Raw genomic sequence first — 19,375 nt, 5'->3', positions numbered from 1 at the left:
AGTTTAGCTCATGCATGGATTTTATATTGCTTTTCATGATATCTCCAAAGTGTATCTTGCCACAAGATTCTCGACTACTTTAAAGACAAATATGCCGCCATAATTAAATATCAATCTTTCCTTTAAATACTTTTTAAATGCTAAAATGATGCAAATAGTCTTCACAAGTGTTGAAATTTTATTTTCAAACTAGTCTGTCATAATTTAATAAAATACAATCCCGCAGCAAAATTGATAAATAATTAAATCTTTAAAAATTAATTTGTATAAATTTTTAACAATGAAGGAAGCTTCTTGCTTGCTTGGTTCTGTTTCTTAAATGGAAAGAGATATTTTGTGAAGTATCGTTTTGGTGCAAAGTCAACAAGTCAAACAGTGATCGTCACCAAGAAAATTTTTGCCAATAAGGGAAGCTTCTTGCTTGCTTGGTTCTGTTTCTTAAATAAGAGTAATCATAGAAAACACTGAATGAATTTGAATTCAAAGTTCTGGTCTTTTCTATTACAGAAACACTCTTCTTTGCAGCTTTGTTATTTCTGTGTTCAACCTTTTGTATGCTTACTTTGGGAGTTTTACTTGTATAAGCATGATGGTTCGTAGGAGCTTGCCACCCTTTCTGATTTGGCCTTGAAAATACATCAGAACGCCCATGTTTGTTCAGAATTTTGTGCTGCTTGTGTTTACTTCTTCTTGTCTTGTTATTGCCTTGTTTCTGACGTAGGTTCCACAATTACGTGTTTATTTCTATGTTATATTGGATGTTCTGTTAGCAATATGGCCAAGCTTGCCCCTCTTGAAGACCCTCTTTTGGGTGGTGACTCTACTTCAATCAACAATTCTGATCCTATTAAGACAAGAGGAAATGAAAATTTGACCCGATATTCAAATGCTGGACTTTTCAGTATTCTTTCTTTCTCATGGATCACTCCATTAATAACACTGGGAAATCACAAGACTTTAAACCATGAAGACCTCCCACTTCTTGCTACTGCTGACAGTGCCTATGGGGTTTATCCAACTTTTAGAAGAAANCTCGAGTCAGAGTGTGGTAGTGTTAAAAATGTNACCACACTTAAGCTGGTGAAGGTATTATTCTTGTCGACATGGCAAGGGATCTTTTTGTCAGGTTTATTTGCGTTCCTCTATGCCTGTGCTTCTTATGTTGGACCCTTTCTTATTGACATCCTTGTTGGATACCTCAATGGAGAATACATGTTTAAAAATGAAGGCTATGTTTTGGCTGCGACTTTTGTTGCTGCAATGCTTGTGGAGTGTCTTTCACTGAGGCATTGGATGTTTAGGTTTCAGCAGGTTGGGGTTAGAATGCAATCCATGTTGGTGGAAATGATCTATGCTAAAGGTTTGACTCTTTCGTGTCAATCAAAGGAGGTTCGTAGTACTGGGGAAATCATCAACTTAATGACTGTCGATGCTGAAAGAATTGGCGAATTCTGTTGGTACATGCATGATCCATGGATNTGTGTTTTGCAGCTTGCTTTGGCCCTGTTAATTCTNTATAGAAGTGTGGGTGTTGCTTCGTTAGCTGCTCTTGCTGCCACTGTAATTGTGATGTTGCTAAACCATCCTGTGGCATCATTGCAAGAAAAGTTCCAAGGCAAGATAATGGAATTCAAAGATAAAAGAATGAAGGCTACGTCTGAGATACTTAAGAATATGAGGATTCTAAAACTGCAAGCATGGGAGATGAAGTTCTTATCAAAGATTATTCAGATTAGAAAGAGTGAAGAGACATGGCTAAGGAAATTTCTTGCTGGCACAGCAACTATTCGATTCTTCTTCCACAACGCCCCAACTTTTATTGCAGTTGTTACGTTTGGTGCTTGTGTTCTTGTGGGGATACCACTTGAATCAGGGAAGGTCTTGTCTGCACTTGCAACATTCAGAATTCTTCAAATGCCCATCTACAGTCTTCCTGACACAATTTCTACGATTGCACAAACTAAAGTTTCTCTGGATAGGATTGCATCATTTCTTAGACTAGACGAGTTGCAGACTGATATAGTACAGAAGCTTCCGTGGGGTAGTTCTGACAAGGCAATTGAATTAGTGGATGGAAACTTCTCATGGGATTTATGTTCTCCTAATCCAACATTGAAAAACATAAATCTCAATGTTTATCATGGTATGAGAGTAGCTGTATGTGGTACTGTTGGATCAGGCAAGTCTAGTTTACTTTCTTGTATTATAGGGGAAGTACCAAAGATATCTGGGACATTGAAAATATGTGGAACAAAGGCTTATGTTTCTCAATCGCCATGGATACAGAGTGGAAAGATAGAAGACAACATATTATTTGGTAAAGAGATGGACAATGAAAAGTATGAGAAGGTGCTAGAAGCATGTTCCTTGACAAAAGACCTTGAGGTTCTACCATTCGGTGATCACACAATTATTGGGGAGAAAGGAATCAATTTGAGTGGTGGTCAGAAGCAAAGAGTGCAAATAGCTCGTGCTCTATATCAAGATGCTGATATATATCTTTTTGATGATCCCTTCAGTGCCGTTGATGCTCATACAGGATCCCATCTCTTTAAGGTTCTATATTTTTCTAAACTAATATTTTCTGTGTAATCCAGTTTTTTTTTTTCTTGGTAATGTAATTTTAGACTTCCAAATACTCGTTACAGTCGTTCAATCTTTTTTAACACTTTACATGTATTCAGTTCCTTACATACGTGTTTCAAATAGTCTATGAGTTTAGATTTCTCCAAATGTGAGTATAAAAGTTACCAGTGGAGTTTTCTGTATCTAATCTCTGCAATGTCGAGCAGCATATGAGTTCAAGGATACACCAACATACGTCAAACATAATTTGGTTTGATTTTTCACTTACACCACACTGTTTCAGGAATGCTTGCTTGGCCATTTAAAATCAAAAACTGTGATATACGTAACACATCAAGTAGAGTTCTTACCTGATGCTGATCTGATATTGGTGAGTGATTGAATCATACATATTCAAGAATTGAAACATCTGCATTTGGTCAATTTACTTTTTTCTGAGAATTTTTATCTTGCTCACAACTTATCTAGGTCATGAGAGAAGGAAGGATAACTCAATCAGGAAAATACAAAGACATTCTAAAGACAGGCACAGATTTTATGGAACTTGTAGGGGCACACAGAGCAGCTTTGTCTTCAATTAAGTCTTTAGAGAGAAGACCAACATTTAAAACATCAAGTACCACCGATGAGAAAACAAATTTGTTAAGTGATTTTGAATTTGAGCAAAATGTAGAAGACATACATGTTGAAAATGATAAGCCAAACGGCACCGTTGAGCCCAAAGGACAACTTGTCCAAGAAGAAGAACGAGAAAAGGGCAGAGTTGGGTTTAAAGTGTACTGGAAATACATCACAACAGCTTATGGAGGAGCTCTTGTGCCCTTCATATTACTTTCGCAGATACTCACTGTGGGTTTTCAGATTGCAAGCAATTATTGGATGACTGTAGCAACTCCTGTTTCAGCAACAGCAGAAACTGATATTGGAAGCTTTACACTTATGGTTGTCTATGTTGCTTTTGAATTTGGAAGTTCCATTTTCACATTTGCCAGATCATTTCTTGCTGTGATAGCTGGATACAAGACAGCCACTGTACTCTTCGATAAAATGCATTTGTGTATTTTTCGAGCACCAATATCATTTTTTGATTCCACCCCAAGTGGTCGAATCCTCAACAGAGTATGTCAGTATGTGTTGATATTCTTCATTCGTTTATGTTGAAGAGACTTTTTTAGCTGATGTAAATGGCTGATTGCATTGTTTTCGAAAGTTAGACTTTTGATTTTCTTTTTCAAATTACCATATTGAATGTAATTGTTGACAAAATCATAGTTTTTCTTTTTGTTGCAGGCTTCAATAGACCAAAGCTCTCTAGATATGTACATTGCAAACATATTATGGGCAATTACCCTCAATCTGATTCAACTATTGGGAAATGTTATTGTTATGTCTCAAGCTGCATGGCAGGTGTTCATAGTATTGATACCTGTCATGGCAGCTAGCATATGGTACCAGGTATTTTTGGATAATATCCAACCTTTATAATTTGAATACACTTAACTCCAGCTATCCAAAAAAATTTTCTTCTTATTTAGTATTTGAAATGCACTTAATATTTAACATTTCTCAGGGGAAGAAAAATATGAATCTGATTGATATCATTGTGCAAAGATTACCACTGTATATGCTAACAAAGTGATTCAATGAATGTAGCGGTACTATTCTGCATCTGCAAGAGAATTGGCACGATTGGTTGGTACATGTCAAGCTCCGGTTATACAACATTTTTCTGAAACAATTTCTGGATCAACAACCATAAGAAGTTTTGAACAAGAATCAAGATTTAATGACATAAACATGAAGTTGATAGACAGATATTCCCAACCCAAACTATACAGTGCTACTGCAATTGAATGGCTGAATTTCCGATTGGATATTTTATCCACTGTCATATTTGCCTTCTGTTTGGTATTCTTGGTATCTTTCCCAAATTCAATGACTGCTCCTGGTGAGTACTTCAAAGTGCATAAAGTCACTGAATATGTTACTCTTTTATGACACTAAGCAAACAACTTCATTCATCTTTCGTTCCAATTTTGTTTTTTCCAAGGCATTGCGGGATTGGCTGTGACATATGGACTTAATCTAAATATTCTGCAAACTAGGGTAATCTGGTTTCTTTGTGACTTGGAGAAAAAGATTATATCTGTTGAGAGAATACTCCAGTACACATCCCTCCCTAGTGAAGCTCCTCTTGTGATTAAAGACAACCAACCGGATTGTTCTTGGCCATCATTCGGAGAGGTTCATATCTGGAATTTGCAGGTACATTTCAAAGATTATTCATTTGTTATATTCTGAATTGAAGGCTTCGGTAACATTTTCTTGGTTAAAAGCCAAATCCGGTTTTTGTATGGAATATACCCTTATTGAGAATGTCTGTGATGCAGGTTCGATATGCTCCTCACTTGCCTATTGTTTTACGAGGTCTTACTTGCACTTTTACTGCTGGATCAAAAACTGGTATTGTGGGAAGAACAGGAAGTGGAAAATCAACTCTTGTGCAAACACTTCTCCGACTTATTGAACCTGTGGATGGAAAAATATTAATAGATAACATTAACATATCTTTGATTGGAATTCATGATTTGCGGTCTAGACTCAGCATTATTCCTCAAGATCCAACCATGTTTGAAGGGACTATAAGAACCAACCTGGATCCACTAGAAGAGTACACAGATGAACAGATTTGGGAGGTAATTTGGTCTTGTTTGAAACTATGAGAAACTTGTCTATTTAGTGCAGGTGATACATGTTAAATTTTAATAAGAATCATTCCAGGCTCTAGATATGTGCCAACTTGGAGATGATGTAAGGAAAAAAGAAGGGAAGCTGGACTCCATAGGTGTGACTTCTCAAAACTTTGAATATTGATTTAGCATGTTTCAATTATATGTCTAAATGTAGTAAGGATATCGCTGAGTTTTTGCAGTGACTGAGAATGGAGAAAATTGGAGTATGGGTCAAAGGCAGTTGGTCTGCCTAGGCCGTGTTCTACTGAAGAAAAGCAAGATCTTGGTGCTTGATGAAGCTACTGCATCTGTTGACACAGCCACAGATAATATTATTCAGCAAACAGTTAAGCAACATTTTTCAGAATGCACAGTCATTACCATTGCTCATAGGATAACTTCTATCATCGACAGTGACATGGTTTTATTCTTAAATCAAGGTATGCATCACTTTGTGTCTTTCGTCATGCTAATTTAGTCTTTATCCAAGGAATAATCACTTTTGTCGTGAAATGCAGCATCATTTAGCTTCCTTCTTGATTTGTCAATATTTTTCCTTTTCTTCTCATGATAAATGTGGATATGATTTCTCTTCATATTGATCCTGCAGGGTTGATAGAAGAATATGATTCACCTAAGAAACTTCTTAAGAACAAAACTTCATCTCTAGCTCAACTAGTTGCAGAATACACAAGGAGGTCAAACTCTGGTTTTGGAAATTAAATTGAAATTAGCCAAACCAGATATGTTCTCATGACGATAAAAATTTTATGGTGTCTGGTCACCGTTGCATTTCATCTAGTGTACCCTACCTTACTGGACTTAGGTCAAGGTTTCAGTTGTTACACTTCCTATTACTCTAAGACTAGTGTGAGACTCACCCTATAAATAATATTAATTTTGCTCACAGATAATTTATCCTTATTTTGTGAACTGTTCACTAGTGCAAAAACATTGATTAACGTCACTTATTTTATGCTTTTAACGTTTACCACTGAACCGACGTCATTTCCGGTGATGTCAATGCGATGTCGGTTATTGCTATAACCGACGTCTATTTTGACGTCAGTCACTGAAAGATCCGACGTCACTGAACGTCGGTGTAGGGGGAAAACGGATATCTAAAGACTTCATATAGACGTCGGTCTTAGCAATAACCGACGTCGAAGAGGCACTAAAGACTTCAAATATGACACTGACTGACGTCTAAGAGGTATTATAGACGTCGGTGTGTACATTAACCAACATCTAATACAGTGGTTGTGTTTTAGTGCAGTTTTGTTTCCGTCTTTGGATAGCCTAGTAGCACAATCTCCTTTTGCTAGTTTCCTCCAAAAAAAAAGCTTGCGTCTCTTGAATTTCTTATGGATCTTTTCAACCCAAAACCGAACCTGGGTTCTTGCATAGTTCCATTTTCATCTGCAAGAAGAAAAAATCACGGTGAAACGATAACTAGGCAATGACCCAGGGTCGTTTTTGGGTTGAAATGATCAAAAGAAATTCAATAGACGCCGTTTTTTTCTGGGAGGCAGCTAGCAGAGGGAGAATGTGTTACTACGTTACCCCAAGAAAGGAACAAAACTGCACTAAAACACAACACAAAGAAAGCAAATTTTAATAAGTTGAACTAGAAGATAATCGATGAAAGACTAAACAAAGTTTAAACGGTAAGTATAAAAAAAAAAAAACCACGCACCTGGAATGCCGCAAGAGAGAAAAAGAAGAAGAGGCAGAGAGAAAAAGAAGAGGTGTCGCATGCGAGAAAAGGAAGAGGCCACAAGAGAAAATGGAGAAGAGGAAGACGATATCAGAAACTAAATGTCGCGAAGAGTTTGCGGTTGTATTTAAAATGAATTTGGACGTTGGTTGCTCCATACACTGACGTCTATATTGACATAAACGTCGGGTATATCACTAATATGACGACCAAGTTAACATTTCAACTGATCTTTTGAATACCCGTAGACGTCGCTGTCTAGGGGTGCCGACGTCTAGAAAGCTAAAACGATTGACGTTTGATTTCCTGTCAGGGATGTTGACGACAATTGTCATGGGGTGCCGACGTCTATAATGATGAACATAATTACTTGTAGACACATAGACGTCGGTGCCCCTGCTACCCGACATCTATGTCCCTCGAGTCTGGTGAACCTAATTAATTACAGGCATAGAGACGTTGCCTCCACTGAACACCGACGTCTAAATTGAAGATTTTTTGTCTTCCCGCCTTCCATTCAGGCCGTAGATGTCGCCGTTTGACTATGCGACGTCTAAGCGTCTAGGAATTAGGTAAAGAGCATTAATTGCAGCCCCATAGACGTCAGACCCAGGGAACACCGACGCAATGGACTCTCTTTTCAACTACCCCAGACCATTAGACGTCAGTTTGCGCCAATGTGGATGTCTACAGTGTAAAAGACGTCACCTTAAACTTAAACCGACGTCTAGTTTACCAAACTATTTACGATAATGCCACCGTCCACTCATATACGTCGGGTTACCAACAAACCGACGTCTATTGGGTGACGTTAAACAACATTTTTGCATTAGTGGTTATGCAATTTATTGTTCAAGCTTTTTGCTAATTAAGAGTTCACTGGGTTTTCAAATCGACGATTACTATACTAAACTGAATAGCAGAGCCACACATTCAAAGCATTACACAAAACTAACATTCAAATCAGTCACTAAGAAAACAAGCAGAGTGTTGTTAAATATGAAAAATAAAATGTTATTGTATCCCCCTACGGTCAGCAATAGTAAAGGTCATTACATTTTTATAATGATGAATCCCTCCCCCAAATTTTAGTGAATTATTATCTCCTTTCTAAATTTTCATCACAGTTATTTAAACTTAAAAAAGTGGCTAATGTTAGCATTATTTTAATTATAGAATAAATATTATAGCATTTTAAGTTTCTATTTTTAAGAAACATAAAATGGTCCATTAAGTCATTACTTTTATCCTTTTTAACTGCACAGAGGTTATGAAGCAGTTATTATATTGTTTGAAGGTAAAACCCAACCCATTATTTTTGAACCTCTGATGGCCAGACTTTGTATAAAGTGAATGAGTTACTCTCACTTTTGACCACTAAGCCTACTTCTCTATTCTAAAAAACACATCATTGAGTTTGAGTGAGTTAAGGTTTAGAAAACAAAGTTGTCTCAATGTTGGGATTACAAAATTACAATGGCAGGAGGTACGCACATTATTCTTCATTGTTGTTTCCGTTATCTTTGATCTGAATGTGTTACTGTGATAATAATATAACATGTTTAAATCAATTTTATACTGTTACTTTATCATTTTGAGATATGCACATTATTCTTTCATTCTTGCTTCCGCTATTCTTGATCTGAATGGGTTACTGTGATGTTAATATAATATGTTTGGATCAATTTTACTCTCCTCTATTTTATCAGCTAAATCCAGTGTTCTCTTTCTAAAGATCAGAATGATCTATACGAAAGTTCAGAGACATGACAATTTGCATGTTTGTATGCATGCTCGGATATCTTTGTAAAAAAGACTTTCTGGCTTTAACATATTTTGGAGGATGACATTTTTTTGGCATCATTAGCCTAAAACACTTCTAAAAAAGACTAATTGATTATCCAAACGTTCTATATTCCTTATAGGAAATAAAAAACAATTTTTTTTCTTCAAAAATACATGCAAACACAATGGTAATGATTATAGTGAACAATGGGCCAAATGAACAATCCAATGAAGAATAAACAACATTACCTGGTGGAGTTGCTCTTTCCTGCTTCTTAAATCTCACACATTAAGCATAAACACAAACACAATACAGAGAATGGAAGATAAAGAAGCAATGAGAAAATACTACCGATTTTTACAAGTTAGAATATGAAACGCCAATTTATTGGCTTTCTTTATATGAAATGATTTGGGGATTTGATCACACGAAAATCTAAGGAAAGCGTGACTATGCTTCTTCCAAACAAGCCTTCCTTCGGTAACTTTCCCAACATTCTTAAATGCTAAAACTCTTTTCTTAAGAGTATTCGCTTTTTTTCAATAATAAAATTATAATTATAAATGAAACTAATGATATAGATTAAGAAAAAAATTATTTTTTTCATTTATGTATAATGAACTTTTTCTTGTTTTCTGAATTTTGAAATGAATGAAAGTTAAATTCTAGTAACTAAAAAATAGAATATTAGAGTTGGTAGGTGTATTCAAATGGTGAAACTGAGTATTTTATTATAAAATAATTTTATAATATACATAGAATTTTCTAAACTTGTCTCATTATTTTAATAACATTTTATTTCTCTAAAACTTTTTCTTTTCATTCTCTTTCACTTCTTTTTAAGATTTCTTGATCTCAAGTCATATATTTGACGATCAGGAGGTGCCTAGACGATCACGGTGTCAAGGTCTACATTTTTATCCAATCAATTTGGTGTTTAGAACAAGTAAGTTTTTATCTTTTTTTCTTAGTAATTTCTTGATTCTTGATCATGCAAAGATAAACTGTTTTGCATGTATCAAGTTATCTTCTCCCTTGATTCTTGGTTGCTTTAGTTCTAAGGACTCTGTCCATGTCAAAATTGGTGTTTCGTAGGTTTGTTTAGAAGTTTCTTATGATAAAAGCAATTGGTGGAGCGTCTTGAGAATTTGGGTTGTTGGTTTATAGGTAAGGGAAGCTAAAGTTTCCTTTAATTAATGTTCTATATGAGTATTTAATTGTTTGGAGTGAAAAGTCTGAGATATGTTAGTTGTAACCAAGTTAATTGAGTATTTTTAGGACTGTGATGATGAAATGTTGTTGTGAATTTTATTGTATGATATTTGAATTGGAATTGAATGTTGATATGTTAAATTGTATGTTTGGAATGTGTATTAGGAAGTTTAGATAGTAAAGTGTTGGAAACGTAGAAGTTGTAATGATGTTCTTGAAGAAAAGATGAGATTCCATGTAGTGAAAATTGTGAGAAAGGGGTGGTGAACTGGTTTGATGCAGTTGAGAGTGTTTATGAGTTGTTTTATGTCTTGTTCAAACATTTAAAATGGAAAGAGTCTGAAATAAGAGTATGTGATGGGGGTTAGGTAGTGTTTAACTTGTGGGACTAGTTTTTGGGGAAGTGAACTAGTGAGAACTTGAATTGGAAGTTCTGTGTAAAATTCTTCATTTTGGTTGATGTTCTTGAGTCTTTTGGAACTTGTTGGAGCCCCTAACTCAGTTAAAAACAAGCTAGAAATGGTAGAATTCAATTTGAGTCCATAATTTGAGGTTTGGTAGATTTTAGGGTTGAATCTTGATAGTAGACACTTTAAAATAAGGTTAGGCTGGTCTAAACACAATTAGTTAAGTATAATTAAGTGTATAACACAATCTAAGAGGGTTAGAAGTTGGGAAAAAGGTATCCAAATGGTCAAGGGAGGTTAGTGGTGCAAATTCTGCAATTTTTGTGTTGTAGAATTATGTAGACTCGTTGAGCGAGTGGATTCGCTCAGCAAGAAGCTAAAGGTATGGGTCACTATCTGTGGACTTTCCTAGTGAGTTGGGTCGTTGGGCGAGAAAGTTGAGAGTCTGGACCACTGTCTCTGAATTCGCCAAGCGAGTTAGGTCGTTAGGCGAGTAATTGAGGGGTTTGGACCACTGTCTTTGGATTCACTTAGCGAGTTGAGTCGTTGGGCGAAAGGTTGAAGGGTCTAGACCATTGTTTCTAGTCTTGTCTAGCGAGTAGGGTTGCTGAGCGAAAGGGTTGGGGATTTAGACCACTGTCATTTTATTCGCACAACAAGCTGGGTCGTTGAGCGATAGGTTAGGGTCTGAGATTAATGTCATTTTATTCGCAGAATGAGTTGGGTCGTTAAGCGAAAGGATGAGGTATGGGGAACACTATCTATGTATTCGCACAACGAGTTGGGTCGCTGAGCGAGAGAACTCTGTTGTAGCCTAGTGAGAGTGGTCACTAAGTGACTAGTGCAGGTTTTTGTTTTATTCTTGCCTTAAATTGTTCTTGATTGATTAAAGTTAAGCTTTGATTTATTGTGGATGATGTATGATTATGTATGAGTTTATGCAAGTATCAAAGTTATGTATTGAGATTCAAAGTGGTGAAAGTAAGTTCCAAAGTGAATCCTCTTAGTGAGATTCAAGTATGTTTAGAATAAATGCAGGAGCTCAGTCTTGGGGGTTATCCTAAAACTCCAATGGTCTTTCATTCTAAAGTAGAGAGGATTGATCCATGTTGTGAGGAGTAGTAGGAGGTATTAGTCTTGGGTGCTTCCAATATGATCCAAGGCGTGGAACAGACCCAAATGTGAGTGTGGTAGGGTGAAACTCATTGGCAATGACTTTGTGAAGCAGTATAAGCCACCACAAGTGGAGAACCCGCCATAGCTCGACAATCATTCTAAGTTCGGACAGTCAATTCATTTTAGTGTCCCGCATATAGTATATTGTGTTGGTAAATGACTATGTACGTGTGATTATGTGTAATTTAGTTGATGAGTATATTGATTGTTCTTTTATTTAAACTAGCTTACACTATTGTTTGTACTTGTGTTTTGTATGTTGCAGTGTTCTTTTCTTTGCAATGATCATCTATGGGTGTGAGTAGAGGGAGATGAGGTTACTCTAGAGCAGGCGCTTGATGGAGGGGACCCATTGGTGTAGATACCTTTAGACTAGTCTTGTAGATAGTTTTGTTTAATCTGTTGTAATATAAAGTTTAAATTTATAGTTGTTTTTGGATAACTTTAAGTTTATACTTTATACTTTAGTTGATAACCATTTTATCGTATTAGATCTATGAGAGCTCTTTTATATAGTATTATACTATATTTTTGGGACGATACATTTTTGGTATCAGAGCAGTTATTTCCTTAGGAATCTCGTAGGTTATGAGTGTACTATGCTTGTGTTGTGAACTCATAGTTATGTCTAGTTGGTATCCTTGTTTCTTTGAGTTAGATTGATGGTTTACCTCTCTGTGTAAGCATAAGATAGCACCTATGCCTCCTCCTCCCCCACCCACAAGTCCTGATGTATCAAATATGACGAGAATGATGAAGTCTGTGATAACTGCAAAGCAACAACAGAATGCAGCTTTGGTTTAGTAGAATATTGTGGCATTGCAGCAATTGGAGGCTGCCAAAGTGTCAGCATAGGCCTCTCAAAGGCAGTATATGGATCTTATAAGCAGTGGCAAGGCTGCAGTTGGACCATCATCTTCTACTTCCACTCAGCCTCAAGAATGGAGTCTTGAGAATTTCTTGCAACACCGTTCGACCAGGTTGAATGGCAAGGCCAGCCCTGATGAAGTAGATCAGTGGTTTCGTGATATGGAACGAATTTATAATGCTAAGAGGTCATGATATAAGAGCAGGGTAGCCTTCATTGAGTATTTGCCATCTGGTGAGGCTAGCCATTAGTGGAGTAGCATGAGGATGCTATTGGAGGGAAGTGGTACTCCTATCACTTGGGAGTTATTCAAGAAGAAGTTCTACATTGAGTACTTCCCTGACAATGTCGAATTTGCCAAAAAGATTGAGTTTCTTCAGTTGGTTCAGGGGAGTATGTCAGTTTCTAAGTATGTTGATCAGTTCAAGCATTTGATTAGATTCCACACTTTTTCTATGGATGATGAATGACAATATTGGAAGTTTGAGAATGGTCTAAGGGGTGACATTAAATTGCTGGTCACTTGGTTGTGCATTAAAGAGTTTCCTGCTTTGGTTGAGAAGGCAAGAGTACTTGAAAAGGCCAAGAAAGTGGTAGAAAGTCAGTGGAGTCAGTCGTTAAGGATTAGAGGGTCATCTAGGTCTCGAGGTAGCTTCAGTTCCGGGAGGATACCCTATTCTAGGACTCCTTCATATAAGTCTAGGGGTTCCTCCTCTCAATCTTCAGTGTAGTCAGGGCAGCCTAGTCACTCGGGGAGTGTGAGGTGTTATATCTATGGAGGGCCACATCTCCATTCCGTTTGCTCTCAGATGTTTGGGTTCAGGAGGTGCAATATCTACAGGGCTGAGGGCCATTATGCCAAGGATTGTCCTACTGTTAGGAGGACAAATCAGTAGTCCCATCAGGCAGGGAGATCTCAGCAGAGGGGCGGTGCCAGACCGTAGGCATCAGGCACGTGTATGCATTATGTGGGTTAGAGGCATCCAATTCAGGTAATCTTATCATCGAAAGTTGTTTGTTGCATGATAGTAGTTGTTGTGTGTTGTTTGATTCTGGAGCGACACACTCTTTTGTGTCTGAGGCTTGTATTAAGGAGTTAAGATTGTTTATAAGAGAGTTGCAGTATGATCTGACTGTATCTACTCCCACTTCAGGGTTCGTTTGGACATCTTCAGTGTGTGCTAAATGTTCAAGTGATAAAAGGGAGTGAGTTCAATATGAACCTCATTTGTTTACTTTGCAAATGATATTATAGAATGAGTATTTAGTTGAAATACTCTTTGTGCTATAGTGTATTTTGTAAATATATTATTATATAAAGAATAATAACAAATAAGCTCAAGATATAATAACAAATTAAAAGATATAATAATTGTGTTCAATTTATTATAACAAAAATTATTGTGTATATCTTTTCTGGATCTTTTACTTTGTGGTCATTTTGAGCCTAACAATAATATTACATTTTTTTAATCGAATAGATAAATAAACCTTCTCAATTTGAAAATTAATAATTTTTGTGAGTAGACCAATTTATTAAGTGAACGAGTTTATTTCTCATTTTTAAGTTGTGGTCGAATCTTTCTATTGCTTTCAGCACAAGATCAGCTAGCTTAAACATCACTGACAATCTCTCCGAGCTTAATATCGGTTAGAATTTTCTTTTAATATGGTCTGTCATGATCGACGTAATGTGTGACGCTCGTGTGTTGAGCTTGAAATTAGCGTAGACCAGCCATTGTTATGTTTTATTAACCTATCCATAACTCAAAAAGCTTTTCTGCAGAGTTAATCTCTCTCTTCAAGGGTTTTGAATTTATGCATATTCAATTTTGTGTCTTAGCTCTTGTTTTCCAACTATCACCATCGTCATTCAAGTTAATTCTTCATTTGTCATCCTCTAGGTACCTGTATATGTCTTCCTCATCTCTCTTTTATTCTTTTGGTGAGTTATAACTTTTGGTTCAACCAAAGGTTGTTGCCGCCAAAGATTATGACTCTTCGAGTCGCACTGACTCTATTTTCACAGAGGTTCTTCCGATGAACCTCTTTCTCTTCCTCGTCCCTCTATGAAAGGGAAACAGAAAATGGGTGGCTCTTCCAGCTCTAAGTAACCTTTTAAGAAGGGGTGTAAATGCTTCTAACTTCCTTTTTGACGAGTCTATAGAAAACTCTGTATCTAGTTTTGATATTTGTGACGAGGAGTTTGTAGAATATGTAGCGGTCGAGCCTTGCTCTTCGAGTCATAGGATATATATGAAACCTTTATCGGATTGTGCCGACTTTACCTCTGTATACGATTATATGTTTAACGACTTAGTATTACATTTCCTTTGTCTATCTTTGAGTGTCATATGTTATCCAAAATGCAGGAGGTGTCGAGCTAGTTACATCTGAATAGTTGGTGCTTCTTAAAGGCATTCCAAATTTTGTATGAACAACACGTTTAGATATTCTGGTTTTAATTTTCTTCAAAACTTGCAACACAAACAATGTTAAGAGCAAAGGTATATATCATAACTCTCAAAAAGATTATACAAGCAATACAAAGAATTTTTTTTATTTGTTAAGATTTTTCTTTCAAAAGAAATATATCTTTAGACTATATATAAGTGATGTCAGCTTAAGTTCAGTACTCTATTCTTTTTATATTATCCTTCATCTGTTATCATTATTGTCTTATTTTTTAACTTTTCGTCTATATATAACTTTTCTTGAAAAATATTATTAGACAAAAAAATTGATTTCAGTAGAGTATGTAGCCTTTTAGGTAAAAAGTTAGATTTTAGTCTTCCTTGTAGGATCAGAGTTTTATAGCGTTAAGCAAACTGAGCTTATACGATGTGACAAAGTAAAAAGTTTTAAGAAAAATATTCCTATAATATTCTTGTTCTCTCACAATGTCTTTTTTTATTGATTTTTATCTTCTTCTTTCACATGGTATTTTTTTAGTGACTTTTATCATATCTTTGTATTTTAGTAATATGCACAAATATAACAAAATATACAAAATCTTTTTCAAAACACTCAAGACTTTCTTACTCTCGTTGTCGTTTGAATGGCTTCATTCTCTTAACACAATTATTGTAATCTTCCATCTCGGATTTAACTGGACAATTAGCACATTCTGCTAACTTACAATTTTTTTTTTATTAGTATGACCAGCTTTCATTTTAAATACACAATAAAGGTCAATGCTTTATGCTTTATTAAGAAAATTTTATATTTCACTATAAAAATAACATTTTATCAAAAGTTTTTTTTTTCTGTATTACCGACAGGTTTAACTCCTAGTAAATAAATTTTCCGTGATTGGAAAAACAACTAAAAAATCATTCGTCAACAAAGATTTCTAACAGTTTTGTTCGTAACGACCACTATTTACAGAGGGTTTCAGAAACCGCCGCAACTTATGGGAGTTTATTTAATTATGGTCATTTGCGGAGATTTTCACAAAAACAACCGATACTTGTGAGAGTTCGCAAAAATTGTCGGTAATTGCTGGGCTTAATAGAGACTGTCCGAGACTTGTGTGGGTTAGTCAAAAACTTTCGGTATTTTCTGGTTGGATAAAGATACTTAGACAACATTTTTTGACAACATTTGAATCATACCTGTTATTGTGTAATTGGTTCATGGTGATGTTATTGTGCCATTTGGACCAATCACACAATGACACGTATGATTGATGTTCAAATGTTGTCAAAAAATGTTGTCTATGTATCATTACCCTTTCTGGTTTATGTAGTTAGGATTTTGAAAACTATCGGTTATAATGGAAATAGTTTAATTTTTTTTATTATTATTAATGATTTGATTAATGTGATTAACATGAAATATGTTTAATATTAAACTAGAATAATATGAAATTGAAAATAATTGTTATTATATAAAATAAACTATAAAATTAAAAATACAATTAATTTGTTAATTTAAGAAATAATATATGTTTGATACTAAAAATTAAAAATATAAAATAATAGTTAATGGACAATATTGACATGCCCACTTTAGGATCATATAACTCTCAAAAAGGAAACAATTATTGGCAGAGGTCAATTATACCAATGCATTGAAAATATAAATCAATAACTACTCCAAAAGCCAAAATCAAACAAGATATAAATCTTGCAACAAAAGTAAAAGAAAATAATAACACTAATTCTAATTCCAGATGACAGTTCCAAACTAATGACCTGGTGGTGAAAGAAACTATAGAATAATTTTGAATACTCAAACTAAAGATTTTATCACCAAACCCATTAAACATGCACATATCCCATCATTTGGACCTATAATGTCTTAGGAGAAACTATAGAATGTAACTTTACAATCTAATTCAGTCCAATTACAGTAAGTCACTGATTAATCAAAATAAAATCAAAGGCCACAAACACAATAAATAAATAAATAAATAAATAAATAAATATATATATATATATATATATATATATACATACGCGCATGTACACGCACAGAGATACTCATAATAATTTTATTACAATAAAAAATAAATATATGCTTCTAAGCAAAGTTCCTTATACGAATGATGGCTAGCAAGAAAAGGAAGATGCAGACAATAAGGTTAATCTAAATATTATTGATTGGTATTGGTTAATAAAATCAGTAACAAGAGGGTAATGTGCTATAAATTACTAAGGTTAGACATAGGTAATAACCAGTTTCTTTTTCTCTTTTGGTTTTCTCTTCATTCACGACTTGTGAAAATAAGAGTTGGAGTTTAAACTATTTCAATTGTTTGTCCTTGGTTTTGGGGATTCCCTTACTTTTTGAATTTTGATCTGCTTTTGATATTTGATGTATTGCTAGATGAATTTTGTCCAAAATATGACTTTGACAAATCTACATCTATAAAAAGGGGCAGAGATATTAAAAATTTAAAAATAACCTTTCATATCTATTTCATGGTATGAAATATTGCAAAATAAAACAGTCCAAATTGCTACTCTTTGCTTTTTTTTAATCATTAGAAGCTATACTTCCATTTTCAAATTATTGCAAGCTATCACTACAACTCTTAGAAGTTTAGCATAGATCATTTTAGTCTTTAATTATATATTATTACGTTAATTTTATATTTTTCTATTTAATCTTAAATTTGGTAAAATTTTAGTTAAAAATAAATTTTTAAATGTAATTTTAATAAATAAGTAAAAAATTAATATTTTTTGAAAATCTTTTAAATAAAAATTTTTTTCTTAATTCGGTCATTCCTTGCTTCCTCCACAACCCCTTGTTTTACCCCTCCTTCTACTTGTACATTCCTGTTTTACCCTTAATAAAATTATAGTTTTAGAATTAATATTTTTTAACTTTTGACTGTGAAATAAGAAAGAGAAAAGAAAGATGGAGAAGTCGATAAGATTAGGGTTGATGGCTGTGGAATCATGGCCATCTTGGTTCAAGAGGTCCATAAACGTATGCTATCTAACTTGATGAAGAAATTTGAGCATCAAATGGGTGGTATCTTATACGCACAACATCCTTGAAAAAAAATGCATTGGTTTTTGGGCCTGCGATTAATGAAGCTGCTGGCTTTTAGATTCTGAATTTTGATTTCAAGATTTGAGTATTGGTTGGAATTTTGGAGTTAACATTCTGATATTGCACTTTATTTTCCATTGTCTTGATTTCTGTTGATTGAGATTAGTTTTATGCATCTCATAGTTAATTGTTTAGCATCTATCTTTGTTTTTACATTTAGGTTTAGATGTTTACTTCAATTTCAGATCATACACGTTGCTTTTAGCTTTATTGCAATTTCTGGTATTATTTTGAGTCTGTTTTGATGTCAAATCTGTTTAGGTAGTTTTTTTATTATAATCCTTTATTTGATTGTAAATAGTTTAGGTATTATTTCTTCATTTCATTTGTTGTTTCTGATGTATTTTTTCTGTCAATTAGTTTTCATTAGGAATTTAAAGGTATTTTTAGTGTTAGAATGTTTGCGATAATTACATCTAGATTAGATTCCTGTTCTGGTTTTGGTTAGAATTATGAATATGATTTAAATTTGGTTTGGTTTGGTGAATCAAGCGAGTATTATCTATTTCTAAGTTCTAAAATGGAACTAAAAACCCCCCAAAGTGGACATATTTTACAGAGGATGTCTTCCTGGATGATGATGATGATAACTGTCACTTCTTACATCACACTTTACAAATTTAATTCAGATTCTTGAGTTTAACCAATGACTCTTTGCTTTTGATCATTAGTTTTAGGTGTTTCTTGCTGACTTTTTTTTAATTTTAAATTATAAATCTTTTGTCTGCAACAGTTTGGTTCAGTCACTGCGCATATTCATTTGACTTTTAGGATTTATTTTTAATTTTCAAATTAAGTTGCTTGTTTTTATACATTTCAGTTTTAACTTTAAATACTTTTAGTTCCATTTAAGTATCATATTAGTTTATAAGTAAATAAAAAAACTTTAACTAAAAACTTTTAAAACTTAATTATTCCTCCTCTTAAAATTGATGTATGTGTTGATTAATAATGGGAAATAACTTTATACTGTAAGGGGTAGGACAGATGGTCGTAGGGATAGTCACGACCGACACGCCACAACCCGAGGAAACAACGGTGAAGCCCGGTCTCGGCGGCCGGGAGTAACCTCTGTTTGTGAGAAAAACTTTAAAGAATTCACATAAAGCCCTGTCAGCACAAGATAGCACCGCATTTTCCATGCTCACAAAAATTGTTCTTTGAAATGCTGAGAGACGAAACGTCTGGTATGACCAAGGCGTTGAGCCTTCGAGTCGCCGTACGGACGGACCGGCCAAACATCTGATGACCAACGAATAACGACGAGTGCTCGCATAAGGGAGCTGATCCAATACCGTTTAGAACAGATCCCTCTTCAAAGTTGTC

General features: G+C 34.8%; 1 protein-coding gene across 2 annotated transcripts; it reads left to right on the top strand.

Moving 5' to 3' along the window:
* The first annotated feature begins 323 nt into the window (after window positions 1–323).
* On the top strand, window positions 324–6,486 carry LOC106776097 (ABC transporter C family member 3-like). 2 transcript variants are annotated; one of them, XM_022786854.1, is made up of 10 exons: window positions 324–2,556; window positions 2,870–2,956; window positions 3,055–3,705; window positions 3,877–4,041; window positions 4,240–4,534; window positions 4,637–4,851; window positions 4,977–5,282; window positions 5,368–5,431; window positions 5,519–5,758; window positions 5,929–6,486. In XM_022786854.1, exons 1-10 carry the CDS (start codon window positions 775–777, stop codon window positions 6,039–6,041), a joined length of 3,918 nt encoding a protein of 1,305 aa, XP_022642575.1. In that variant the 5' UTR covers window positions 324–774; the 3' UTR covers window positions 6,042–6,486. The 2 variants fall into 2 exon arrangements, with proteins under 2 accessions (XP_022642575.1, XP_022642576.1); XM_022786855.1 differs by lacking the exons at window positions 4,240–4,534; window positions 4,637–4,851; window positions 4,977–5,282; ... (1 more) ...; window positions 5,519–5,758; window positions 5,929–6,486 and having other exon boundaries at window positions 3,055–3,713; window positions 3,877–4,017.
* Window positions 6,487–19,375: the final 12,889 nt, after the last annotated feature.

Source organism: Vigna radiata, chromosome 10 (genome assembly GCF_000741045.1).
Source record: "Vigna radiata var. radiata cultivar VC1973A chromosome 10, Vradiata_ver6, whole genome shotgun sequence".
Lineage (NCBI taxonomy): Eukaryota > Viridiplantae > Streptophyta > Magnoliopsida > Fabales > Fabaceae > Vigna > Vigna radiata.
The sequence above is the reverse complement of the archived record's forward strand: the minus strand, read 5'-3'. Positions and strand labels throughout refer to the sequence as shown.